The 27,898-nt window shown below is 45.4% G+C and overlaps 1 protein-coding gene across 2 annotated transcripts; it reads left to right on the top strand.

The window, feature by feature from the left end:
* spon2a (spondin 2a, extracellular matrix protein) lies at window positions 1–27,818 on the top strand. 2 transcript variants are annotated; one of them, XM_083786627.1, is made up of 7 exons: window positions 1–381; window positions 6,966–7,006; window positions 12,447–12,675; window positions 18,221–18,441; window positions 23,497–23,688; window positions 26,103–26,277; window positions 26,968–27,818. In XM_083786627.1, exons 3-7 carry the CDS (start codon window positions 12,447–12,449, stop codon window positions 27,153–27,155), a joined length of 1,005 nt encoding a protein of 334 aa, XP_083642753.1. In that variant the 5' UTR covers window positions 1–381; window positions 6,966–7,006; the 3' UTR covers window positions 27,156–27,818. The 2 variants fall into 2 exon arrangements, with proteins under 2 accessions (XP_083642753.1, XP_083642754.1); XM_083786628.1 differs by lacking the exon at window positions 6,966–7,006.
* The last annotated feature ends 80 nt before the right edge of the window (window positions 27,819–27,898 follow it).

Raw genomic sequence — 27,898 nt, 5'->3', positions numbered from 1 at the left:
GAGAGAGAGAAGAGGTTGACAGATTTGGAGAGAGACAGAGAGATAGAGAGAGAGAGAGAGAGCAGTGGAGTTTGACACAGATTTGGAAAGGGACAGACAGAGGAGAGAGCTTGAGAGCACAGTGGAGTTTGACACAGATTTGGAAAGGGACAGACAGAGGAGAGAGCTTGAGAGCACAGTGGAGTTTGACACAGATTTGGAGAGGGACAGAGAGATAGAGGAGAGAGAGAGAGCGCGTGCAGTGGAGTTTGATACAGATTTGGAGAGGGAGCGACACACAGACTTCCACAAGCCTGCACCAGAACAGAGTGACTGAAGTTGCTGTGGCGTGGAACTGACTGACTGACTGACTTGATTGATTGACTGACAGATCCAGCGCAGGTAAGACCCACAGAGCCTCATTCATTCATTCATTCCTTCATTGTGTCTTACAGCGGCTCTGTAAGTCACACAGAGCCTCATTCATTCATTCATTCATCCATACTCTGTAAAATGTGAGTAAGAGTGCACAATAGCTGCATGATGATATTTGGCTTTCCCTGCAGTACTTTAATAACTGTAGTAATTAGTGCAGTGCCTTCACGTTGCCCTTGAATAGATTTGGCGTATACTTTTAGTCAAACAAAGATTTGATTTGTCACATACTCGTGGAATGAGAAAGACGTGTATATCTGAATAATTGTAACTGTATGAAATGTTGTCATATAATCCCATGAGGGACGGGCCACGAGGTGGCATGACACTTAAATAAAGTCATTCATTCATTCAGAACAGTGAAATATGCTACAAAAAATGTCCAGCATTTTTAATTCACTCTTTATTTTATCTTCAAAAATATAATATATGCAGGTAATACAATATAAAACATTAGTTATAAAGGCTTAAGGCTTACTAATGATTAAGTCAGTAGCCTTGTAAGTAATAAAGTGGAACTGTAGAAAACATAAAAATACAGAGAACAGGCCAAGAATATACAGACAATAATGGATGAATTAAATCAGTAGGCTAATGGCTTTTGTGGAAACTGTTGGCAGCGCTCTGACAATCTGCCTGTACTGTTCATCATTAAGTTTTCATCATTTATCTGGAATGGTTTTCCTCATAGATTTTATTTTGTCTACAATTTCACGGCTCCTAGCTTCACCTGTGCAACTCTTGGTGTCGTGCATTTATCATTAATAATGCATAATTTATCATTACGTTTATTATTATTATAATACTGCCTGATTTCTGAAGATCTACAAGCCCTCAAATCATCGCAATTTGATGTGACGTGAGCTTGTGTGTCAGCTATTTTCAGGCTGCAAGTAACACAGTCGTACGACTGAAGTATATAAACTGGGGCTTAACATGAGGACCGAGTCACTGTCCTTCCTGTTTGGCCGAGGTTGATGTACAACAATAACAGTGTAGCGGTGAATGCTTCAGCATATGGGCCCGTCCCAAAGTCATCCCCGCACACACTACAGCATATGGGCCCGGCCCAAAGCCCTGGGTGCATGCCGCTGATCCCCGCACACACTTCTCCCCGGCTCACGTTCCGCTCCTCTCTGCCCACACTGTCGTCAGAGTGGTTTTCCATCCGCCCGCAGCATGTCAAACACCCAGAGCTCTGTGACCTCCGTTGGTATGCTGGACATGTCTGTCTGTCTGTCTGTCTGTCTGACGGTTTGACGGTGTGACTGGGTTTGTGTTTACATATCAAAGAGAAAGGAAAGGAGATGTGTTTGTTGGGAGAGACTGTGTGTGTGTGTGTGTGTGTGTGTGTGTGTGTGTGTGTGTGTGTGTGTGTGTGTGCGTGATGCGAATGAATGGTATTTATTTAAGCAATCGCAGCCCTATATTTTACGCCACGTGTGGTTAACTTAATTCCCTTCAGACTGTAATATCAAATTGTATTACTTTATGTCCCTTATCCACTTTCAGAATTTATTTCAGGAAAGCAGCATTTAAATTCACCTCCCTTGAGTCCCTATAACCTTTATACAATTGAAAAAAGGGGGGGGGGGAATACCTACTGTGTGTGTGGTGAATAAATGGTGCATTTATATAGCGCCTTTATCCAAGGCGCTTTACATATAGATTGTGAATTACATTCGTACACCGACGGCGGCAGAAACCATGCAAGGCACCAACCAGCACATCAGGAGCAATTAGGGGTTCAGTGTCTTTGCTCAAGGACACTTTGACACTAACTCTGGGGGAGCCCGCGGGTTCGAACTGGGAACCTTGTGGTTGCCATCCAGCCACTCTAACCCTGAGCCACGTGTGTGTGCGCGCGCGTGCGCGCATGGACGTGTGTGTGAGTGCGTGCGTGCGTGATTACTGTATGCCTGTGCAAAGTGTGCTAGGCCAGCATGTATGAGTTTAGATGTGTGTGTGTGTTATCCCTGCATGAGTCTGTTGTAATTATAGAGTGGAATTCATCCATATGGCTGCAGCAGTCTGGCACCAAGCCACGCCCCCTCGTTTTATTGTGTCTCGTGCCTCCCGAGACAGCCGGGGGAAAACTGCTGTGTTTGTCTTGTCAGCTCTTTATCCCATTCTGACCTGAGATCAGATTCACACGAGGTTTCCGCCGGACACACACTGGTCTGATGAACCCATTCTGACCTGAGATCAGATTCTAAAAAAAAAAAAAAAAATCTATTTTTTCAAAAAATAGCAGACCTACAAGCTCGTATCGCGCCACTCGGTGGCGCGATATGAGCTTGTAGATCTGCTATTTTTAAATAGCTAAAGCATAACATGATGCTGACACCAAAATGGGTGCCCGGTCAGAATGGGTTATGGGTACGCTGGCTTGATGAGAATTAATATACTCTGTGTGTGTGTGTGTGTGTGTGTGTGTGTGTGTGTGTGTGTGTGTGTGTTCTGAGAGAGAGAAACAGAGACGGAGAGAAAGTTAATGCACTATTGTTTTTCATTAACTCAACCACACAGTGGAACATTGTCTTGGTGTTAATCATTAATGCATATTATAACCCTCAAAGTTTGGGACCCCCCATGGAGGCCTATAGGATGCATAGGGAAACACTGTTGATTTCCCCAGAGTGCCTTTATATCAACGACCATAAATATCTTATCTCTTTGCAACTATTAGCCCCCTAAAAGCTGTGAGTGGTCTTGAGAGAGCCCTACTACTCCCCGCCCCACTCCACCTAAACCACTGTTATCGATGGGTTGTGGTGGTTAGTGACGTCTGACACCCAACATGCTACAACCCACCGTCAGCCACAGGCTCGGTGTGTAGCGGTCGCATAGCGTCACACAGGTTAACCAAGACACAGCCGATCTATAAGCATGCAATGTGTGACGAAGTGAAGTGAGGCTTGTGCAATGGTCTGTTGTAGATATCGGCGTAGATATGTATGTGGTTAACCCATTTAGACTTGAGCTCGATTCTACAAAATGTCTTCTAGATCGTGACAGTTTTCTGGGAAAACCTATGGTTCTATGTCAGTTGTCAGTGGTACTATTTCATGTCAAGGACCCCAAAAATGATATGTATTTGGCCTCTGAAAATTTGTTGTTCAAGGGACCCCCCCCCCCCCCCCCCCCCCCCCCCCAGAAGCAAAGATTTGAGTTAAAAAACGTTCGCTCTGAAAGAATATATATTCCAAATTTGCGCCACATTTTCAAGATTAAAAAAAGCAGATCTACAAGCTCGTAGCGCGGCACTATGAGCTTGTAGATCTGCTATTTTTCAATAGCTAAAGTATAACACAATGCTTAAAACACCAAAAGGGGTTCCCGCCCCACTGACGAAGGTCCCAGGAGGACCCAACCTTCTGCTGGTCACTCTGAGCACTGAGCACTTAAATGAGCATCTAAAAATAACAGCAAATTCTATTTTCTTAAGTCTCTGTCTGACGAGTCTTCCGTAATAGTTTATGTGGCGAGCAAGTCTTTTTCTGTCCGTTTTCCTTCAAGCTAGAGCCATGAAATGATATGTGATGACATTGACAGAAGACGGCTTGCGTGTGCGTGTGTGTGCGCGCACGTGTGTATTTTCAGTGTGCTTGTGTGTATTTATTTATAAGGAACAATGATGCTTCGTGGCTATATAATGATGTTTCTATCAGTTACCATTGGCAATGGTTACCATAGTAGTCTTTAAGTAGCTGCAGAATGCAGACAGTTAAAAATGGCCGTCAACACTCGTACACATCTATGCAGGCAAGGAGGCACGTATCTATACACACAGACATGCATCCACACACAAGGTGTGAGAGCACACACGCATGCACACACACAAACACACTCGTACTACGGTTCACCACCCAGTGCGCATATCGGTCATATCTCAACATTGTCCGTTTAGGAATCTATTTCCAGAGGAGGTCAGATGATATTACACTTCCAATATAGCTCCAAAAGGCCACTCTGCCATTTTTCTGGGCACAGCCTGATATGTCATTGTGCATGTAATCCATTCCCTGTCTCCCCTAAACTTATATTATTAACCACTGCCAAGTTTAACAGGCCACCATAAAAATACCTTGTGTATATTGGAGGTGCACAGTTGCCTGGCTTTGATCTCACAGCTCAGTAAAGCCTGGTTTATACTTCGTTGCACGCCGGTATACCGTGCAGCTAAATTAGCAGATCTACAAGATCGCTGTGCATACCAGCGTTGTGATCATATTGATAAGCTATGTTACACTATTTGCAAACAATTACTTTGAATGGTTGCACGGAAATATTTCAATATTAATGCAAATATATTTTAAACGCCTGTACATTGTCACTCAAATCATCATCATCCTTTTTCGACCACGGTCGAGATCCCGCCAGACTTCCCGGTCCTTCATTGCCATCCCCGGTTCCTGCTTACTGTCATTACTAGCGATGACATCAGGGAACGACAGTTTTATTCCTTCTGGTCTGCTTTGAGGCAGGACTCCAGAGAAGAAGGGAAGATGTATAACCTCATTGTCAGCTCTGTAGCAGTGGCCGGCCTACTGTGTTCTACTGGATCAGACTAGTGAAGAAACACGGGGAAGGTTGCAGTATATTAGAGAAGTCGATGGGTGGCTCTTCCAAGAGAGATTTTGCACTCATTAGAAGGCAGTGTAGGTGACATCCAGCCGTTTCTCTAATTTCTTTGAAATTGTCCATGTCTCGGAGCCATAGAGTAGAATAGACTTGATGGTCGTCCTATATATTTTTTACTTTGAACCTCTTACTACGCTGGGATGACCAGATCTCATGCATGTCATTGCAGGTTGACCAGGCCATACCCTTCCTAGTTTGGAAGTCCTTTTGGGACTATTTGAATATATATATTTGAAGATCTATATGAACCCAAATACTTGTAGTCATCAACCTGTTTCAAAGGAGTGTTAAGTGTTTTGATAACATGGTTATTGTTGGATTTGCATATATTCACGTATTCAGTTTGTCTCGTTGAGATAAAGACCAACACAGTTGGAGGCCTGCTCAAGAGACTGAATGCACATGTCATCATCAGCCAAAACAGTGTCCATTAGGACTGTCAATCAAATAACTTGATTGACAGTGCACCAGTTGGTTCTTGACACTAGTGCAGGCCTTCTGAATGGAAGAGTCAGACGACCTCCAACCACAGCAAATGTGCAAGTTATTATTGTATTAACATACCATACAGATTGGTTAAAAAGTTATTTTGTTTCTTCAGCTGATTGTGGTTTGAAACTGAATTTCCTAAGAGTATACTCTTCAAATAGTCTTTCTATGTAAATTGGCTCGTGTACATCCATAATCCATAATTGGTTGGTCATGTTTATGAATTGTATTTGAGCCTTGCTCTTTACACAGGTGGCTGGCCACTGATTTTTGGACCTGATTCATAATTAATCAGATTCATGAATCTTTCTGTTAGTTTTTTTTTTTTTCGTACACTGCATCTCCTCCGAGGTTCTCATGTTTCCTCCCCCATCGTTTCCTTAATTTGTTGTAATACCAACGGATCTTCTGTGTTTTTATGTTTTGTCTCTGGTTTTACTTTGTGCTTTTATATGGCTTAGCTGGGGTGTTTTTTTGTGATGTTGTCAGGGCGATCAGCTTTCCTTCCACACATTGCTGCCTTCATAACATCCCACAGTATTGCAGGGTCCACATTCCACATCATTCTCTTCTTTACACCTTTTATGTCTATCCCTTATCTGTTCCATATTTGGCCGTATTATTCTAAATTCCCCCATTGAGACCCCATGCGGTATTAGTTGTTCTACTATCTGGGTGTGTTGTCAAGCCGATTACATTGTGCTTGTGACCCTGATGTGACTTTCACCAGTACTAATTAAAAAAGTAATAATTTGTGGACTAGACAAAGGGAGATACTAAATAGTTTATACAGTCCCTTTGTAGAGGGCGAGGTTTTCTCCAAACATCTCCTATCCTATCCCATTTCATTTCCTGCACTGTTGCATTTCCTGTAGCTTGATCAGATGCATCTTTGTCTTGAGGCTTGCGGTATCAAAATAATGTATTCATGACCACATTACAGTCCCATATCCAGAGAAAAATATAACGCACAACATCCATTATTTGGAATTGGAACTTTTATAAACAGAAATTCTAGAACAAATCGGGGGCTCGCGAGTCGCAACTCACGTGTGTGTGTGTGTGTGTGTGTGTGTGTGTGTGTGTGTGTGTGTGTGTGTGTGTGTGTGTGTGTGTGTGTGTGTGTGTGTGTGTGTGTGTGTGTGTGTCATAAACATTGATCAGTGTCATTATAACTTTGTTGTTTAACTTTCCTTGAATGATTGAATACCTCTCCTCTTTGTCCCTGACTTCTTTATGGAATTCAAATTGGACTGAGAGGCAATTGGGATAGCCAAGGATTGACACTTTTTATAGTTTGTATATTATTAAGCTATAAAATACATGAATGAACCCAACATGTTTTAATTTCTCATGTCCATGTTGAGGTAGATCGATTTCTTAATACCTGGGCTTTTCTTTTCTTTCTTTCCTTTTAGGCAAGCAGCTTGCATTCTTAAACTTCCAGAGAACTTTAAGGGTAAGTGACCACTTTTGAACCTATCTTCATATTATTGGTCCTTAATGTTCATGATAAAATGCCACCATTTTCCCCCTACTCTGTCTGTGATGATATCAGTCTACCTATAAAGCTAAACGGATCAGCGTGTAGTTATACAATGCTCAGCTTTATTTCCAGCTTGTTGATAATAATTAAAAAAAACAATGATTGGATACTAGTGCAAAATAGCATATAGTGTTACAATGGTCGATCATACCCCAGAGAAGAACGCCCCAATAGGATACATCTCTATCTGCAGACAGACCCTTTCGCCCAGATGATCTATTTCCCTGAGTTATGTCCTTTCACACACAGCTGCAGAACAGCACCCTCAGCAGGCTCTGCTACCTGTCGGCTCGGCTGGATAGAGTCTTCTGGTGCATATTTTACCGGAGACGTGAGGCAATGCTAAGCAATCTGATTAGTCGCGGCTCCGTGCCCTTAGTTCTTGACGTTGGGCTGGGTCAAGTCTTTAAAGGACAACTTTAGGTTTTTTCAACTAAGGTTCATGTTTTAGGTTGTTATTAGAGAAACTAAAAGATGAGTGTTCATTTTATTTCATTTGCTGCTTTCTTTAGTTTTGGGGATTTTAGCAGCTTTTGACAGGGGGGCGGGGGCATTCGAACATGGGGCTAAATATGTATTTTTTTACAAAATGTTATTGCGATTCATTTTTTTATGGTTTACTATAGTCCTAATAAACGCCAGGAAATTACATCTGGCCACAAAAGATCACAGGATCTACTGAATTGTCAAACTGACATATTGAGCCCTTCCCCCAGTAGGCTACCTTCACATTCAGTAGATCCTGTGATCTTCTGTGGCCAGATGTAATTTCCTGGGGTTTATTAGGACTATAGTAAACCATAAAAAAAGAAATCACCATAAAATTGTGTAAAAAAATACATATTTAGCCCCATGCTCGAATGCCCCCGCCCCCCTGTCAAAAACAGCTAAAATCCCTAAAACGAAAGAAAGCAGCAAATGAAAAAAGATTAACACTCATCTTTTACTTTATCTAATAACAACCTAAAACATGAACCTTAGTTGAAAAAAACTAAAGTTGTCCTTTAAAGGTCATTCCTCGCCTCCTGATATGAGTCCACATTGACAGATAGAGCCCCTCATTAGAGGTGAAATAAAAACATTTCCAACGGCATCCCGACTTTATCCGATTTACTGCATGTCCAAACAAAGTCTTCAGCATTGATCAAATATGATTTAGCCCAATATATACCAGACTTTAGTCAAAAGAGATTCTCAACCACTTAAATATTAATATTAATATTAATTGTCTCTGCATCATTAATTTGCGTTTCTCCTCTCCTCTATTCATTCAGTCTGGTCTTGTTGGCCTGGATTAGATAGAGTTTATCAGAAAGTGTTTCATACATTTCCTGCTGATACATTTTCTTTGAATTCTTTAAGTTTGTGTAAGTCCACTTCATTTTCCTGCTGAAGATCTTTCAGTTCCTTCTTGTTATACTCATTCCTGAACTCACGTATTTGCTTACTGACATATTGTGGCGCACTGAGCACATGGTTTCAGCTGTCATCGTCTAAGAAGCATTGAGTCTATATCTCTGGTGAATTATTTCCTTCTTGTCTGTAACGTTTATATATTTTTTGCTTCCCCACTCGTTCCCCAATAGTTATTTAGTTAGTTAGTTAGTTTCATTTATTGTCCACGTGTGTAAATTTGTCTTCGGTCTCAACAGTATAAAACAAACCGTTGCAACAACACTTTTATTACAACACAATTATTTTCTCATAGCAATAAAGTGCAGGACAATAGTGGCAAATACATTGGAAAAACAACAAATCTAGCGAGACATGGTATCATTTAGTGCCTTTAAAGATGGCAATGATTAATTGATTTTTAACTTGCTATTTGCAGACAATGCGTTCCTGAAACACATTACAGTAAAAGGGAGTGGTTTTCACTGTGTCTTTTCTGACACACATGGTTCAGTGTGTTCAGAGGGAGAGAGTCACACACTGCACTGGAAATAGGTTGCCATGTTCTGTTATTTTAATTCTGCAATGCCCATAAAACAGCACCGTAAATCACAGACACCATGCAGGCACATGCATACATAGACAGACATCAAAGGGGGCTTCAGCCCCTGCCCTTTTACCCGTCTGTAATACAAGTAACTGCCCTCTCCGCTCCAGACTCCATGAATGCAGCATTTATAATGGTGAAAGAAATGCACATGCCCTCCCTTTCCATGGCGTATATACATACCCGAAGGCAGCGTTAATTGCTTTTTTTCCCTTCCGAACTCTCCTGACCTTGAACGCAGCATTTTGCGTTGAAATAACTTGTTAAGAAATCCATGTCGCATGTCACATATCTCCAATATGGGGTTAGTGCTCCGGAAATAATTTTACAATATATATTTTTGGCCAAAAGTGCCCTTTTTGGGAATTTCATCAGTCAGATGAGTGTATGGGTGGAGAAGTGAAGCATTCAGATGAGTGTATGGGTGGAGAAGTGAAGCAGTCAGATGAACATATGGGTGGAGAAGTGAAGCAGTCAGATGAACATATGGGTGGAGAAGTGAAGCAGTCAGATGAGTGTATGGGTGGAGAAGTGAAGCAGTCAGATGAACATATGGGTGGAGAAGTGAAGCAGTCAGATGAGTGTATGGGTGGAGAAGTGAAGCAGTCAGATGAACATATGGGTGGAGAAGTGAAGCAGTCAGATGAGTGTATGGGTGGAGAAGTGAAGCAGTCAGATGAGTGTATGGGTGGAGAAGTGAAGCAGTCAGATGAGTGTATGGGTGGAGAAGTGAAGCAGTCAGATGAACATATGGGTGGAGAAGTGAAGCAGTCAGATGAACATATGGGTGGAGAAGTGAAGCAGTCAGATGAGTATATGGGTGGAGAAGTGAAGCAGTCAGATGAACATATGGGTGGAGAAGTGAAGCAGTCAGATGAGTGTATGGGTGGAGAAGTGAAGCAGTCAGATGAACATATGGGTGGAGAAGTGAAGCAGTCAGATGAACATATGGGTGGAGAAGTGAAGCATTGAGATGAGTGTATGGGTGGAGAAGTGAAGCAGTCAGATGAGTGTATGGGTGGAGAAGTGAAGCATTGAGATGAGTGTATGGGTGGAGAAGTGAAGCAGTCAGATGAGTGTATGGGTGGAGAAGTGAAGCAGTCAGATGAGTGTATGGGTGGAGAAGTGAAGCAGTCAGATGAGTGTATGGGTGGAGAAGTGAAGCAGTCAGATGAGTGTATGGGTGGAGAAGTGAAGCAGTCAGATGAGTGTATGGGTGGAGAAGTGAAGCAGTCAGATGAGTATATGGGTGGAGAAGTGAAGCAGTCAGATGAGTGTATGGGTGGAGAAGTGAAGCATTGAGATGAGTGTATGGGTGGAGAGGTGAAGCAGTCAGATGAGTGTATGGGTGGAGAAGTGAATCAGTCAGATGAGTGTATGGGTGGATAAGTGAAGCAGTCAGATGAGTGTATGGGTGGAGAAGTGAAGCAGTCAGATGAGTATATGGGTGGAGAAGTGAAGCAGTCAGATGAGTGTATGGGTGGAGAAGTGAAGCATTGAGATGAGCATTCGACTGGAGAAGGGATCATTGAGGTTGCAGACTAGACAGAGTGGAGGAGTTGGAGGTTGCATGGAGGAGAGAATGACAGGCCTAAAGACCTAACCCTAACCCCAAACTGAATATTTTCCTAATCTTAAGCCTAACTGTAAAAACAAACGTTTTTTTAACCACAAAACAACTGTTTCTCTTACAGAGGACCCGGAAAAATGTACTCGCATGTCTATTTCTCAAGTTAGACTATACTTGTGGGGACATCTGCTCCTCACAAGCATCTAGTAAAACAACGCACGCACGCACGCAAGCAACCCACACATGGACACACACACACACACACACACACACACACACACACACTGAGTGAGTCTGACTCAGCAGCTGGTGGTCAGTGGATGGTCAGTCAGTGAGGTCAGTAGTAGAAGCACCCCAGACCAGATTTATATCTGTCCGTGACTTGGTGTAGTTTTATTTTAGGGTGGCTTAGTACCAGACATTACCGCGACAGCGACGAATGCTAACGGTTATGCACTTCAGCCGCGGGGTTGGCTCCGGACCAACGCGCATCGCCCATCCTGTGGGGAATAGGAGGGTTTTTTAAACGGGAGGAGGCTTGAAAGGTCAACGGGTTCAATAAACCATTGTCTCGGAGCATAGATAGCATGGAGCTGCTGTGATATCAGGGCAGTGATGACATGGAGTTTCCAACCAAAGACTGATTTTTTTTTTCCCTGCCTGGGACTCCAAAACGTAGTAGTTTAGTTTATCTCTTCTTATCTCTGTTTTGTGCTTTTTATTGTTTTTTTCCGCCATCGTGAGCAGCATTGATTTGTCTGTTGCTAAATTGTTTTAACCCAGTTAGGACGTAAACGCTTCTGTGTCGCTTTAGCATTTAACCATTATTTTAAACTTCAGCTGTTGAAAAATAGCAGATCTATAAGCTCATAGCGCGCTGCACCAGGTGCAAATCTTTCAATATACATTCGTTCACAGCAAACGTTTTCAACTCATATCTTTGCGTGTGGGAGGTCCCTGGAACAACATATGTTCAGACGGGGGTCGGCGACCAATTACATATAATTTTTGGGGTCCTTGACATGAAATACTTTGAGGACCACTCACATTTTGTAGAATCTGGCTTCAGTCCTAAATGGGTTAATCAAATCAAGGTCTGTTTGATGATCTTGTTGTTATCGCATCAGCCGTAAATGTCATTACCTTGAGTAGGAATAGCCAGGATGAACGTAGTAAAGCAACGTGGTTTACAGTTGTCTTAGAACAGCTACAGGGGGTTGTTAGGCACACAAAAAAACTGTCCGTTGTTCTAAAATCACCCGTGAACCACGGCCTTGCATGGCATACAGTGTGCCGTTTATAAACTGGCTAACAAATACAGCAACTTAACATTAATATATTAAACCAGTTTTTCAACAATTTCAGTATAGTTTCACTACAATAATGTTTCAAGAGAGTTCTCCATGATTGCCTCAATAAAGCTTTATAAAAAAACCCCCCAAAAAACAACATTTTAATCTAGGAGATCAATATTGAGCAACTTAATGGCATATTCCTCTCCTAACATTAAGTTAAGTTGAGCTTATAGCACTAAATAGTACAAGGGATTGTACCATCTATTCTAGTCCTATAAGCTCAATGTAAGCTCTTTATTTTCCCCCACAACAAAATCTGACACTTCTGAAGCAATATGTTTGGCACAGTAATCCTGATGTAATGTGGTCACAGATGTGTGTTTATGAATCATTTTACAGCATCTTTGAGCACGGCTCAATCATAATTAAGGACTGGTGTGGACGTGTGGTGTGGATTACGTATACAACCCCCTCTGCTGTCTCTTGCAGATGACGTCATCAGAGTGCCTGTCCGGTGGCTGGTTGCAGCATGTGCTCATCGTGCTCCTGAAGTTCTCCCTGTCCTCCGCCGGCCCGATCCGACCCATGGACGGGACAGAGTGCACGGCCCGGGGTCCCGCCTCCTACATCCTGGTCTTCACGGGTCACTGGAGCCCGCAGACCTTCCCCAAGCAGTATCCTCTGTTCCGACCTCCCGCCCAGTGGTCCAAGCTCATCGGTAAGAGAGTGTACGGAGCAAACGTACTTATGCTTATACGCCTGAAACCCCTACTGGGGTGTATAGGGTTAGTTACTTATGCTTATACGCCTGAAACGCTTACTGGGGTGTATAGGCCTTCTACTGGGGTGTATAGGCCTTCTACTGGGGTGTATAGGCCTTCTACTGGGGTGTATAGGCCTTCTACTGGGGTGTATAGGCCTTCTACTGGGGTGTATAGGCCTTCTACTGGGGTGTATAGGCCTTCTACTGGGGTGTATAGGCCTTCTACTGGGGTGTATAGGCCTTCTACTGGGGTGTATAGGCCTTCTACTGGGGTGTATAGGCCTTCTACTGGGGTGTATAGGCCTTCTACTGGGGTGTATAGGCTTTCTACTGGGGTGTATAGGCCTTCTACGGGGGTGTATAGGCCTTCTACTGGGGTGTATAGGCCTTCTACTGGGGTGTATAGGCCTTCTACTGGGGTGTATAGGCCTTCTACTGGGGTGTATAGGCCTTCTACTGGGGTGTATAGGCCTTCTACTGGGGTGTATAGGCCTTCTACTGGGGTGTATAGGCCTTCTACTGGGGTGTATAGGCCTTCTACTGGGGTGTATAGGCCTTCTACTGGGGTGTATAGGCCTTCTACTGGGGTGTATAGGCCTTCTACTGGGATGTATAAAGCATAACATGATGCTAACACCAAAAGGGGTTCACGCCAAAAATGGGTTAAATCCAATTCATCTTCATCTACAATGTTTTTGTGGGGTCGCTCCGGGTGGCTCACCCCTTTGGTAAGAGCAAATACCACATCATAAAGAAGGACCGCTGGCCTCGGTTCAAATGCAATCAGAGGCTCTTTTGCTGCATCATCATCATCCCCTTCTCTTTACTTGACTTTGGCTGAATGTTCTTGGCGTTCAGAGAGCACCCAAAGGACCGGAGCCATATTGAATTCAGTCAAAGATATATATATATATATATATATATATATATATATATATATATATATATTTAACCCATTCTGAACGGGCACCCATTTTGGTGTCAGCATCATGTTATGCTTTAGCTATTTAAAAATAGCAGATCTACAAGCTCATATCGCGCCACCGAGTGGCGCGATACGAGCTTGTAGGTCTGCTATTTTTGAAAAATAGAAGAGCGACTGACATTTTTAGAATCTGATCTCAGGTCAGAATGGGTTCATCAGACCAGTGTGTGTCCGGCGGAAACCTCGTATGAATCTGATCTCAGGTCAGAATGGGATAAAGATGTATGCGGTGATCAGTGGAGGTGTTCACGTTTTCCATGTGAAAGCACTTAGAATGGCTTCAACTGGGTCAACAGGGCTGTATGAAGGGGACGGGATAGGTTTTATTCCCCACATCCTCCGAGGTGGAATAAAAGGTTCTGCAGGGTTTGGCTTGGACTGCAGCAACATTCAGCCTTAACTTAACTCAGCTCAGGGTTTGGCTTGGACTGCAGCAACATTCAGCCTTAACTTAACTCAGGTCAGGGTTTGGCTTGGACTGCAGCAGCATTCAGCCTTAACTTAACTCAGGTCAGGGTTTGGCTTGGACTGCAGCGACATTCAGCCTTAACTTAACTCAGGTCAGGGTTTGGCTTGGACTGCAGCAGCATTCAGCCTTAACTTAACTCAGGTCAGGGTTTGGCTTGGACTGCAGCAACATTCAGCCTTAACTTAACTCAGGTCAGGGTTTGGCTTGGACTGCAGCAACATTCAGCCTTAACTTAACTCAGGTCAGGGTTTGGCTTGGACTGCAGCAACATTCAGCCTTAACTTAACTCAGGTCAGGGTTTGGCTTGGACTGCAGCAACATTCAGCCTTAACTTAACTCAGGTCAGGGTTTGGCTTGGACTGCAGCAACATTCAGCCTTAACTTAACTCAGGTCAGGACTTTCCCACCTCATCATGTGTCTGAGACTGATCTGCTGTGGACCTTCCTTTCACACAGCAGCCGCACGCACGCACGCACGCGCACACACACACACACGCAAACACACACACACACACACACACACACACACACACACACACACACACACACACACACACACACACACACACACACACACACACACACACACACACACACACACAGGGGCAAGGGAAGGGACTTTAATGAGGAAAGCAGTGAGGAGTGAGGAAGGCTAAATGCTACCAGATGAAGCAGGGCGGAGACCCCACCGGCTCTCTCTCTCTCTCTCTCTCTCTCCCCCCCATTCCTCTCCAATCGTATCTCTAATAACTTCTCAAGTTATGTCTTTCTTCCACACTTTCCCACACTTTACCATGGATGGCTCGCCACAGTATTGGTGGTGGGGAGGCTGCAGTGAGTAGAGGGTTCTGAGGGGGCTGCACGGGAGAGCAGGGTTCTGAGGGGAGCTGCACGGGAGAGCAGGGTTCTGAGGGTTCTGAGGGGGATGAGGTTCTGAGGGGGCTGCACGGGAGAGCAGAGGGTTCTGAGGGGGCTGCACGGGAGAGCAGGGTTCTGAGGGGAGCTGCACGGGAGAGCAGGGTTCTGAGGGGGCTGCACGGGAGAGCAGGGTTCTGAGGGGGCTGCAGTGAGTAGAGGGTTCTGAGGGGGCTGCACGGGAGAGCAGAGGGTTCTGAGGGGGCTGCACGGGAGAGCAGGGTTCTGAGGGGAGCTGCACGGGAGAGCAGGGTTCTGAGGGGGCTGCACGGGAGAGCAGGGTTCTGAGGGGGCTGCACGGGAGAGCAGAGGGTTCTGAGGGGGCTGCACGGGAGAGCAGGGTTCTGAGGGGGCTGCACGGGAGAGCAGGGTTCTGAGGGGGCTGCACGGGAGAGCAGGGTTCTGAGGGGGCTGCACGGGAGAGCAGAGGGTTCTGAGGGGAGCTGCACGGGAGAGCAGGGTTCTGAGGGTTCTGAGGGGGATGAGGTTCTGAGGGGGCTGCACGGGAGAGCAGGGTTCTGAGGGGGATGAGGTTCTGAAGGGGCTGCACGGGAGAGCAGGGTTCTGAGGGGAGCTGCACGGGAGAGCAGGGTTCTGAGGGGGCTGCACGGGAGAGCAGGGTTCTGAAGGGGCTGCACGGGAGAGCAGGGTTCTGAGGGGGCTGCACGGGAGAGCAGGGTTCTGAGGGTTCTGAGGGGGATGAGGTTCTGAGGGGGCTGCACGGGAGAGCAGGGTTCTGAGGGGGATGAGGTTCTGAGGGGGCTGCACGGGAGAGCAGGGTTCTGAAGGGGCTGCACGGGAGAGCAGAGGGTTCTGAAGGGGCTGCACGGGAGAGCAGGGTTCTGAAGGGGCTGCACGGGAGAGCAGGGTTCTGAGGGGGCTGCACGGGAGAGCAGGGTTCTGAAGGGGCTGCACGGGAGAGCAGGGTTCTGAGGGGGATGAGGTTCTGAGGGGGCTGCACGGGAGAGCAGAGGGTTCTGAAGGGGCTGCACGGGAGAGCAGGCCTGATGAGGTGATGATCGTCCGGGGTGTGGTGAGGTCAACGATTCACTGCCCCTCTCCTCACCTCTCTCCTGAGGTGAATGACAGATGTTTATATAGGATATATAGGATAACCCTAACGAGGGCCACATGTCCAAACGCCTCAGTGTTTACAACACAAATACTGGCGACTGTTGCTGGAATTTGTTCGCGTGCGTGCATGCGTGCGTGCGTGCGTGCGTGCGTGCGTGCGTGCGTTTCATTCTGTAAGTGTCTGGTGCATCACTGTCTGTGGCCACTGCTGTTTTGTCAGGTTTCCAGCTCTCCCCGGTCACGGCCTGTTGTCCTGCCATCAGGTCACGGCCTGTTGTCCTGCCATCAGGTCACGGCCTGTTGTCCTGCCATCGGGTCACGGCCTGTTGTCCTGCCATCAGGTCACGGCCTGTTGTCCTGCCATCGGGTCACGGCCTGTTGTCCTGCCATCAGGTCACGGCCTGTTGTCCTGCCATCGGGTCACGGCCTGTTGTCCTGCCATCGGGTCACGACCTGTTGTCCTGCCATCGGGTCACGGCCTGTTGTCCTGCCATCAGGTCACGACCTGTTGTCCTGCCATCGGGTGACGACCTGTTGTCCTGCCATCGGCTGACGACCTGGCCTACTTACTAAAAGTTAAACGTTTATGCTCCCGGTGTAACAGCGAAGCATAAATCTATGAGCCTATATGGAGATCAGTTCCTGTGGATTCTGGCACGCCGCAAAAGGCTTACAGAGTGTCACGGCCCGAGCACTTTGTGGGACAGACTAGGGAGGACAGGGAATGGGTTTTGTCACGGAGAGAGGGGGAAAAAACACGAGGACCAGATCGAGGCCTCGGCGGGGCTGTCAGCCCCAAATGGGCTCTGTCACAGCCCGAGAAAACCAGGACCTGCCGAGGGGCATGTGATGCTTGTTTGGTGTTAGCTTTGTTGTGGAGACCAGGGGGGCGGTGGTTGAGTCTGTCATGGCCCCAAAACACAGGCAATTTAGAAATGTGGAAAAGTGGGTTTTAATGTGCTGGTGGTGGTGGGGGTTGAGCATGACGTGTTATCGAAGTTCAAGGGCCTGACGCTGGAGGGGAACCTGTGAACCGACGTGATTTCCTGATGGAAATGTAATTACTGAGTTCAAGAGTAACAGCAGTTGAAAGAGAAACGGGATAGTCTGTGAAGTGTGCTGGGAGCATGCTGGGGAGAGTGGCTCTGTGCAGTGTGTGTGTGTGTGTGTGTGTGTGTGTGCGTGTGCATGTGTGTGCGCGCGCGTGCATGTGTCAGGCGTGTTCAAGAACGACGGCATGCTTGCGTGTGTGCACTTGCGTGCGTGCGTGTGTGTGTGTGTGTGTGTGTTTTTGCGTAGCTCTTTGTGAATGGTGAGGTAAGGCAGAACCATCAAGGCTCCGTCAGTGAGTCGCTGGCTAACCCTACGCTGCCCTCTAAAGCACTGGTCTCAGGCCAGAGGATCACAGTTCTAACCCTACGCTGCCCTCTAAAGCACTGGTCTCAGGCCAGTTCTAAGAACTGAGCTACCATCAGCCTTCCGGTTCTTCACAGACTTCATCGATAATAACCGTAACTGAATAGCAGAACATGGACGTCAAACTAGAAATGGAGACGACCTGGAGACTGAGAGATACAGAAAATCAATCCCATAATATGTGCAGACTTTTAAATGATAGTGGCACCTCTATCTTTTAAAACCTGTGATCGTGCTGAAAGTTGAATAAACAACGTTCTCGTCGGGGATCTGACTGCACGCATGCTTCCATCCTGACCGGCTCTTCGTGCGTCAGGTCTTGCGTCTTTCGTGGATTCATTTTTTTATCAGCGTAGATTGGAGAAGCACATAAACCACAAACGTTGAAATGAACTCTAAAGATGAGCCGTACGCAGACGGGACAACTCCTTCTGAATCATTTATTTAAGTGCAGGAAGTAGGGGAGCCTCCATATAAAGACATACCTGTGGTGGAAATAACCTCAGCGTTTGGCTGCATGCGGTTATTATCCTGCGGTCCTTGATTGAGACTGATGTGTGCTGCCTGTAGTAGTGAAACATTTTTTCATTTTTCTTCTTTTCTCCTCTTTCTTGTGTCTTCCTTCTAATATCTTTTTTTAGTGGTGACCCATAATGGACAGTTCCGCCTGTGGAAGGAGGGCGCGCCGGCCAGCCTGGGGGTGCAGAACTTCGCCGAACTGGGGGTGACGGTGGAGCTGGTGAAGGAGGCCAAGGAGGGCAGGAAGAGACGGTCGGTCGGTGCCATGTACCGCACGGCGGGCATCCCTAACGGCATCGGGCACAGCTCCACGGAGCTGCTAATGCAGCCCCGCAGCTCGCTGGTAGGCATGACTCACACATGCACATAAAAACACAAAGGCTATTCACGCGTGCACGCGTGCACGCACACACGCACACACACACACACACACACACACACACACACACACACACATCACAGTCTGCTGCATGGACTATATACCCAGTCAACTTGTGACCCGGTCGTCTACGCTACAGAGCGCCTCCATCCATCCCGACCGACCCAAACACATCACCAGTACTTTCCACTGTCCAATCAGACTATGTTTGGACCCAGCCTTGAAGCCCCGCAGCCACAGAACGCCTACATCCGTCTGCATGGCCTGCACTCTGTCTGCACCCCGTCCACTGACGTCCAGTCCCGCTCAACTCCCTGGTGGTGGCGAATATAAGGGGCCCGCGGACAGGAGCAACGAGCAAGGGACCTCTGCTCTGGGACCAGACGCTTGGATGGAGGCTGTATGTGGGAACTGGGCTATACAAACCCAACACTGAGCCAAGGAGCATATTAAGGAACTGTTGGCTGAAGTATATAATATGAATAAACGTTTTGGTCTGATGCTGGGGTTAAGCTTGGAGACTGACCCAGTCTGGAGTGGGTGCAGATGGCTTGTCGGCGCTGTATGCCTGAGGCTTGCGGGCTAATTTTAGGGATAAAGCTTTGAGAAGGGGGCGAGGGGGCTTGGTGGGGCTTTAGGATGACGCCATGGAAGAGGGAAGGCTGTTACAGGCACCGCAAAAACTGGAACTGAAGCTTGCCTCTTGGGAAGTTTGTTTTTCTTCATCTTGGCACATAGTTGATGAATGAAGGGGGAGAGGAGGAGGAGGAGGAGGAGGAGGAGTTGGGGTAAAGGGGGAGGAAGGGAGTTATATAGTGGGCTTTTGGAAGTAGAACTGTGCCTAACTGTGGCTCCGAATAGCGCTGCATGGTGACCTACATCTCACTAGTGTTTATTGGTAGTTCCATTGCGTGCGCTACCTGAGGGCCCCTCAAAGCATAACCCATTCTGAACGGGCACCCATTTTGGTGTCAGCATCATTTTATGCTTTAGCTATTTAAAAATAGCAGATCTACAAGCTCATATCGCGCCACCGAGTGGCGCGATACGAGCTTGTAGGTCTGCTATTTTTGAAAAATCGAAGAGCGACTGACATTTCTAGAATCTGATCTCAGGTCAGAATGGGTTCATCAGACCAGTGTGTGTCCGGCGGAAACCTCGTATGAATCTGATCTCAGGTCAGAATGGGATAAACAACCCTCATGGAGGGTGCCTCCCTCCAGCCAGCTCATACCGTGCTCGTCATCCACATGTGTACACATGACGGCTGTCACATCTGTTTTTAGATTCTCACGCAGATATAGGTATATATGGAATGGCCATGTTGTGCGAGCGAGCGAGCGAGCGAACGAGCTGGTGTGGAACGTGGCAATGACAAATGGAATGATGGTTATCTGTTGACAGATTAATCCCTGTCTTTCTTATAGCCGTCTCACTCATTCTCACGCACACAGACACAGATACACACGCACACAGACATACTGACACGCTGACACACAGACAGATGCACAGGCACTCACTCACACACACTCGCACGCGTCGCACGGCACGCACGGCTCTCACTCACTCACTTACTCTCTCTTTGCCGGAAACCACAACATACATTCGCAAATTCGCATTCGCATGTCTCAAAACTCCCAAACGCATATGATTCCCATCTCGAATTTACACTAAGCATGTCATTTGAAACGGACAACAAACAACGATGTATGAAGGGCCCAGCTGACATTCAAAAAGCCACAGAGTTCCATCACATTAGGAGAACAGGACACCGTTGTTTTGCATATGAGATCCGTCTCGTGCTGCCCGGTTTGGGCAGCTCCTCGATGGGTTTCACACTCCAGGGAGATTCTTTGGACCTCGGAGGAGAGCGTGATTGATTATGGACTCTCCAAGTGGGTATCCGTGTGTGCCAGAGACACTTCCACGGTCTGTCCAAAGGAAGCCATGGACTGATCAAGACCAGCACGGAGATACGCCTGACCCCATGAAACGCCTGAGAAAAGACTGAACAATATGGGAGACAGGGGAGTTATAGCAGAGGGGAGAAGGAACAGTGAAGGATTCTGGAGGATTCTGCAATGGATGGTTATACAACACACCCACCTGCACACTGGTTTTTCATTGTCTCCTTTTACTGGGACCAGTCCACTTTCACCGTGGGTGTCAGTCTAACCCTCTAACACCCGCATTAATTTCTACTTGCAAAAAATAGATTTCAACCTTACTACTACTTTGTACTACTAGGACTAAGACTAAAAAATATGTTAGTTTTTTTTTTAAATAAAGTTTGATGAAAGATTTATAATAATTATATAATAATGATATAATAATATAATAAATTAATAATTTACATTTTGGGGATATCTTTCACAATAATGAATAAAACATGTTCTAGGCATTCTAATGATCACAAAAAAACATATATTACAATTATTTTACCTACTTTTATTAGGGTAAAGGTCAAAAGTCTTCATACTCCTATTTTAGAGCCGAATAAAAGTCGGTTCGGCTATGTAGAGCTTACAATTTGACGTCATTTGAGGTTCGGGGGGGCGGGTACCGTCCTAAAGTCGGCTCTTCGGTGCTACTGAAATTCTGACGAGCCGAAATCATTTCGGCACTACAGCGCCGAAACAGCGGTAAAATAGGAGTATGAATCGGCCCTTAGGTTAAAAAATGTTCAAAATTGCACAGAGTCCAGACATTTTTTATTTGTGTGAATTTCAGCCTCTGTGGGGGGTATTTATATGCAAATATCATGACCAATGGCATTGAAATGGCATTGCAATGAACATCACTGATGACGTTTAGGTGAAAAAAGAACAGAAAAAAATAAAAAATAAATTAGTAATTAAATTAAATAAAATTGTTGCTAAAAAGCAACGCTGTGAGGGCTAACAACCTCGTGTGTCACACGATGATATTTCTTTTGAAATAAATGTGTATAGGTCAGCGTTCTAAATTTCTATTTCAAGTTGCCTGTGTGTGAGCGAGAGAGAGAGATACGGAGAAAAACAGACCGTGAGAACGAGGGAAAGGGAGAGAGTGAAATTAAGTTATGAATTGAGTTTTGCAACTTTAGAACGATGTTTTTGACAACATGAAACTGAGTGGGTTAGCATGCTCTACTTATTGTCAAAACAGCCTTTTTAAGTCTCCCCAGTGATTGAAAATGCGTCAGAAGGCCTACAGGAGCGTCTCAGACTCAGACAGAGATAGAAATGCCATTAAATAGGGTCTGTAGACTAATATGTATGTCAAAGTGGGGGTCCTTGACAATAAACGGGTTGAGAATCACTGCTAGAGCTTCTCTTATGGGGGTCCATTGCATATATTTTCAAATGAGGGTCCGTGGGCTAATTAGTGTCAATTTGGGGGTCCTTGACATGAAAAAGTTTGGGAACCGCATGGTCTACAATTCTAAATGTAATTCTTCTTCTTTGGGGGCTATAAAGCATTGCTTATAATGAAATGGCCAAAACTAGGGCGGCAGGCTGAAAGTGGTCAAATGCCTGTTCTGTTGGACTCATGTCACCTTGCTTGCGCTGACCCCTGACCTCTGCGCTGCTTCTTCCTGCATGAGGTCACTATAGCGCTCAGGAAACATCCATCATCCAGTTTAACCCTGCACAGGAACGCGCGCGCGCGTGTGTGCGTGTGTGCGTGTGTGCGTGTGTGCGTGTGTGTGTGTGTGTGTGTGTGCGCGCGTGTGTGTGTGTTTCTCATATTTGTTTGTTTATTACCACATGTTGATGAAGACTGTTAAAACACTACTTTGCTGATGACAATACAAATGTAAATACCAAATGACTAAATATGTTCAAAATATAATCTACATTGACAATCAAAAATTTGCAATTATCAAACTAAACAAAAATCACCTCGTAAAGTTTGATTGTTGGTTCTTATTGACGCGGATGCACACACGTCCACACATGGTGGATGGGTGATGATCTCCCATATCTCTCGCCATCTTGGGATAGTTTGTTTGACTTTCCTTGTGTGATGACCTGTGGAGTGTCAGCTCCTCCCTGGGGGGGATGGGGGGGGGGGTCTCACACTTGAGTGCATCTCTCTGCAAGACGGAGTGCACAATTCTATAGAATGCAGAGAGTTACCCTGAGTGCCTCTAGCACTCTCTCGCGCGCGCGCGTGTGTGTGTGTGTGTGTGTGTGCAACCACACATCTGTTGTACATAGGGTCAGGGCCCGGAATCCACTTCTTTTCCAGACCCGGTTCTGAGATTGAAGAACCGGAATCAGTTCCATTCTATTTGGAACCGTTTCTAGAACCTTTTTTTTTATTTTATCACACTGTCAGAGAGCTGGAATGTGGACTTGATGTCTGCTGTACTGTAAACAGTTACTATACCAGTGGTTCTCAAACGTTTCCATTTCACTCTCAGAGTTACAGTCATGTAAGGGTCCATTCTCCAGATCAAGAAATCAAAGAAACCATACAGCGTGTATTTAATTATTTGATATTATTTGATATGACAGTCAACGCACTGCAAGGCTACAACGGAAGCATAATTCTGACGGCCCGCGGTGGAATGGACAAGTATAAAAACGGACAGGGCAGAACCATTACTGTCGTGGATCAAGGTTATGTTATTTTGTCATCTTGACACCCAAACCATAGTGTTACCATCTACATACAATGGTATATGTCTCCACAGTGAGCCTGGAAAATATAGCCTCGTACTGCAGCCTACTACTATAGCCTATACTAGCCTACTAGGTAGGCAGAAAAATGGCAACCAGAATAACCCGTTCTGAGTGAAACTCCTCCCTATGCACTGGCCCTATCGTTAATTCATGTCATTGCTGCAACCAATATTTTTGTATTCATATACTGTACCCGTACGATGCACAGTGCAGATGATAGACCTCTTCAACCGTCTCCTCTCCTCTCCTCTCCTCTCCTCTCCTCTCCTCTCCTCTCCTCTCCTCTCCTCTCCTCTCCTCTCCTCTCCTCTCCTCTCCTCTCCTCTCCTCTCCTCTCCTCTCCATGCAGCTGTCCCTGCTGGTGAAGGTGATCCCCAGCCCTGACTGGTTTGTGGGCGTGGACAGCGTGGACCTCTGTGAAGGTGGCCAGTGGAAGCAGGAGGTGACGGTGGACCTCCACCCCGTTGACGCGGGGACGGACAGTGGCTTCACCTTCTCCTCTCCCAACTTCCCCACCAACCCTCCCGAGAACATGACACGGGTGAGCCGCGCCTACTATTGATCGTGTACCGCTGCAGTTAGAGACGCTACGATTATCGTCCGGTGATCGCTGATCGGCAATTTGCCCTATCTGTGACGAGCAATTGTGCTATCTGGAGAAACCGATCTTTTACACCATTTAAGTGGTATAAATGTCAACCAGATATATTGTATAATATAGTTTTTCATCTTTGACGTGGGTTTTGACATGTATAATATATAAAACCTGATCAGAGCAACCCCTGACGGTGGTTTTCATCCTTAATAATATCATGGCCCACCAATTTGATGAGATTTAGTCTTGCTGACCCCAAAAACTAATTGTGAGAGTTAACAGGCAAAATCTAAATAATTATTTTACATTCTCTAATTGCGTAGACTGCTTCTGTTTGTAAATTAAGTAATGCAGATGTTTAACAATGTTTCACGGGTCCATTTGGTTTCATTGTACACTCTCAAGAGTTAAAGATCTATAAGGGTTACCAACTCTCCATCATTTAGCTGAGGACCACCTGGAACCCCCTCAAGGACCACTGGTGGTCCCCGGACCACTGGTTTAAAACCACTGTACTACTGCATGCTTTGCTATACAGTAAAATCTTTGAGTGTTCATTTAATTTAACCATGACACACTCTCTGTGTTGAATTGACACTTACAGTAGTATTTCGCTAATGACCACCAGACATTTGCATTTTTGACACCATTGATAAAACAAACAAACAACAAAAACACTGTATCAGTTTATTCGCTCATTCATTCATCTGGTTATGCATGTCTTTATTAGGGCTGACCTCGATTAGTCGAATAGTCGACTAATCGATCGGAACGGGTCTCAGTCGACTGACCACCTCTTAGTCGATGTTCATAAAAATATAATAATAATAATGTTTTGGTTTTTTTTGTTTTTTTTGCCCCAAAATATTGTATATAAAAATACAATATTTACAAAAATATTGTATTATTCCACTAGGTCTGTGGGGGACAAACACATTTGAACATTCTGACTGTTCAAATCTCCAATGTGCATGTGGAGTGTGTCTGCCTGTGTGGCAATGTGCCACTGCCTGTGACTTGAATCGCACAGTGCGCTGGCCTGATAGACTCCAGAATCTCAATCTCACCTGCTGTGCTCAATCTGGCTAATGACAAGCCTCTCAGTCGATGTTCACAAAACATGCTCAGTCGACTAACAGCAAATTTATTCATCTATCAGTCGACTATACAAATCCTTAGTCGGGGACAGCCCTAGTCTTTATTCAGTCAATAAATAAATGAAAGCTGGTGACTGGCCCCGATCTTATTATACACCACTGTAGCAGACAGGTCAGTCAGCTGAGTTGTCCCCACATTAATGGCTTGGCTCTGGCCAACCAGAGGTGTTTGAAGTAGCCTAAAAATGGGCCTCCCTTACATAATCACCTATCCTTGTCCACTCTAGTATGCTGTTTATTTAAAAAACGGGCTATTGTATATTTGAACTTTGTCTAGATTACATTAGCGGTCCTGATGATGGAGCGTCTGTCAGCGCTCGTAAAAAGCTCCCAGTTAAGACTGGTCTTGAGATGACGTCACGAATCCGCCTGGGCTACCCAAACGCCACATATTCATCAGAAACTTACAACACCCATGCCCTGTACCCAAACTGTGGCAACCCTGAAACACTTTTTGTTTGAGTGTGACGATGGATCTATTGTAGAGATGTACGGGCCAGCATGGAAGAATGTGGTTTTGACGTTCAAAACAAAATACAAAATGTAATTTGGTCAAGTTCATACATTTCCCTTAACCAGGCGCCTCCTAGAGCATGGACACTCAGGGTCGACACAGACATGCATTATAGGCAGCCGTAGGTGCCCACAAGTGGCCTCTGTACCCAGGCTTTTCTGGGTACAACACCTTCGACATGAACAATAGGGCCGTCACACGGCTAGCACTTTCGATATCAAATGACACTGATCATCCTCTGTATCGCTTATTTCAACCTCATGCCATCAGGACAAAGATACAGAACCTTACCATGGCAAAAAAAAGGTTCGTTTCAGTAGGAGCTTTGTCCCCTCAGCCATCGCGGCATTAAACAAACTGCCATGCAGATAGGATATGGTTCTGTACACATGTGTGGACCTCATGTTTTTGTATTGTCTTGGTGTAATGTATTTTCTGTACTATTTGTTGTTTTGTTGTGGGTGTTGAACAGACCTGTGAAGATGAATATCCTTCGGGACAATAAAGATTATTATTATTATACACACACACACACACACACACACACACACACACACACACACACACACACACACACACACACACACACACACACACACACACACACACACACCTCAGGCCTCGGGTCTAAATAAAAGAAGTCCAGATAAACTGAAGATCCCCTCTGGTCTGTCTGTTGTCTTGTTCAGATCACATCTCAGATGCCCAACCATCCCGCCAACTCCTTCTTCTATCCACGCCTAAAGGAGCTTCCACCCATCGCCAGCATAAGGATAATCCGTCAGCAGAACCGATTGCCAGGTCGCCAGAACCCCATGTCCAATCATATTCTGCCAAATTCCATCAGCCCGCAGCGCTTCTCGGGTACAAACTAATGCTCCACAGGGGCTTTTCTTTTCTGTCTTTGGTGTTCATCAGTGGTGCAAAGCAGTGGTTTTCAACCCTTTTCATGTCAAGGCCCATTATTTATTTGGCAGTTGAGCCACGGTCCACCATTTGATGTGATTTATCCTCTCAGACCCAAGACGTAGCATATTTCGTTGTCGTTGGATACGATTTTGTCCACATTTCCATGCTGTATAGATGTTCGTTCATTAATTAATTAAAAATGTTGGTACCATAGGAGAGATAAGAGACAACAGGCAAATGTTGTGCAGTGTTTAACAATAATTTAACTCTTGAGAGTTTAAAGTGAAACCATTTTCCACGCTCAAGAGTTAAAGATCTATAAGGGTCCATTTGGTTACCAACTCTCCATCATTTAACTGGAGACCACCTGGAACCCCCTCAAAGACCACTGGTTGAGAACCACCACTGGTGTAAAGTACTATAAATGTATTTTTACTATCTTCAGTTCAGTATTACATATATATTTTTAAACATTTAAAAATAGTTCAACTAGCCGATCTAGAACGACACGTTGTGAGCTTGTAGATCGTCTGTTTGGACTATTTAGGTTTCTATCTCCTGTCTAAGTATACTTCTTGTCTTCTTCCATCACTGGTGGTTTTCCTGTATTGTTATTGACTTACAACTCTCCCCTCCATCCTTTAGAGACACCGCTGGACTGCGAGGTGTCTCTGTGGTCGTCCTGGGGCCTCTGCCTGGGGCCATGTTCCAGGGGCGGAGTACGCCACCGCACCCGGTACATCCTCCTGCGGCCCGCCAACGCCGGCTCCCCTTGTCCCGAGTTGGAGGAACAGGCCGAGTGCACGCACCACAACTGTCTGAGACGCCAGTAACACTAACCCCCCCCCCCACATGTTATAGCCAGTAGGCAACACTGGGACTCGCCTTTTTTTGTATTATCGCTGGACTGAGAAAATGGATGCTCCATTTGAATATCCCCCTTGATAATGCAAGGGGATATTAAAGGGAAGTAGAGGAGGAGTATTGTGTTTACTAAAGTTTCTCTATCCAGCTGGATGGTTCTCTAAATGTGTCAAAATTATGTTTTATGTTTTATGTTTTTTTTTATTTTTTAGAAAATGTCTTTTGACAGAATTCCTGCTGGAGAATCATGCCAAATGTTGATGGAAAATAGTTGACTGATGCGTGCCCTTGAAGTTTTAAATAAATGTATGGCTATTGCAGCCCACATGCACATTTTAGCACAGTCACACTGGCACACACACACACTCACACTCACACTCACACTCACACAGACACACGCAAAGTGAGAAAAGTCCTAGCACATACAACAGACACAGGGGCATTATTTTTCATAGGTAACCTATATGCTCAGTCCATTTGACAAAAACACAGGGTTTTAAAGATGAACTTACAGATATTATTTGTATTATCTTTTTGATATTGTAGAACATGTTGAGATTTTGTATATACTGTATGATGTACCTTGTATAAAACTTATGATGAATAAATATGGAGTTTCTTTTTTATTTGCTTAGAAAAGCGTTGTGTTACTTGGTTTCTCTCAAACAAACTCTTATGGCATCATGTAAATAAATGCACAACATAAAGTGAA

Source organism: Protomyctophum parallelum (assembly GCF_964188405.1).
Source record: "Protomyctophum parallelum genome assembly, chromosome: 16".
NCBI lineage: Eukaryota > Metazoa > Chordata > Actinopteri > Myctophiformes > Myctophidae > Protomyctophum > Protomyctophum parallelum.
The sequence above is the reverse complement of the archived record's forward strand: the minus strand, read 5'-3'. Positions and strand labels throughout refer to the sequence as shown.

Excerpts from the sequence above, each read along its gene's own strand:
- spon2a (XM_083786628.1), top strand. The coding sequence starts at position 12,447 with ATGACGTCATCAGAGTGCCTGTCCGGTGGCTGGTTGCAGCATGTGCTC. Across the intron at positions 12,676-18,220 it reads CCAGTGGTCCAAGCTCATCG|TGGTGACCCATAATGGACAG; the intron begins GTAAGAGAGTGT and ends ATCTTTTTTTAG. Across the intron at positions 18,442-23,496 it reads TGCAGCCCCGCAGCTCGCTG|CTGTCCCTGCTGGTGAAGGT; the intron begins GTAGGCATGACT and ends CTCTCCATGCAG.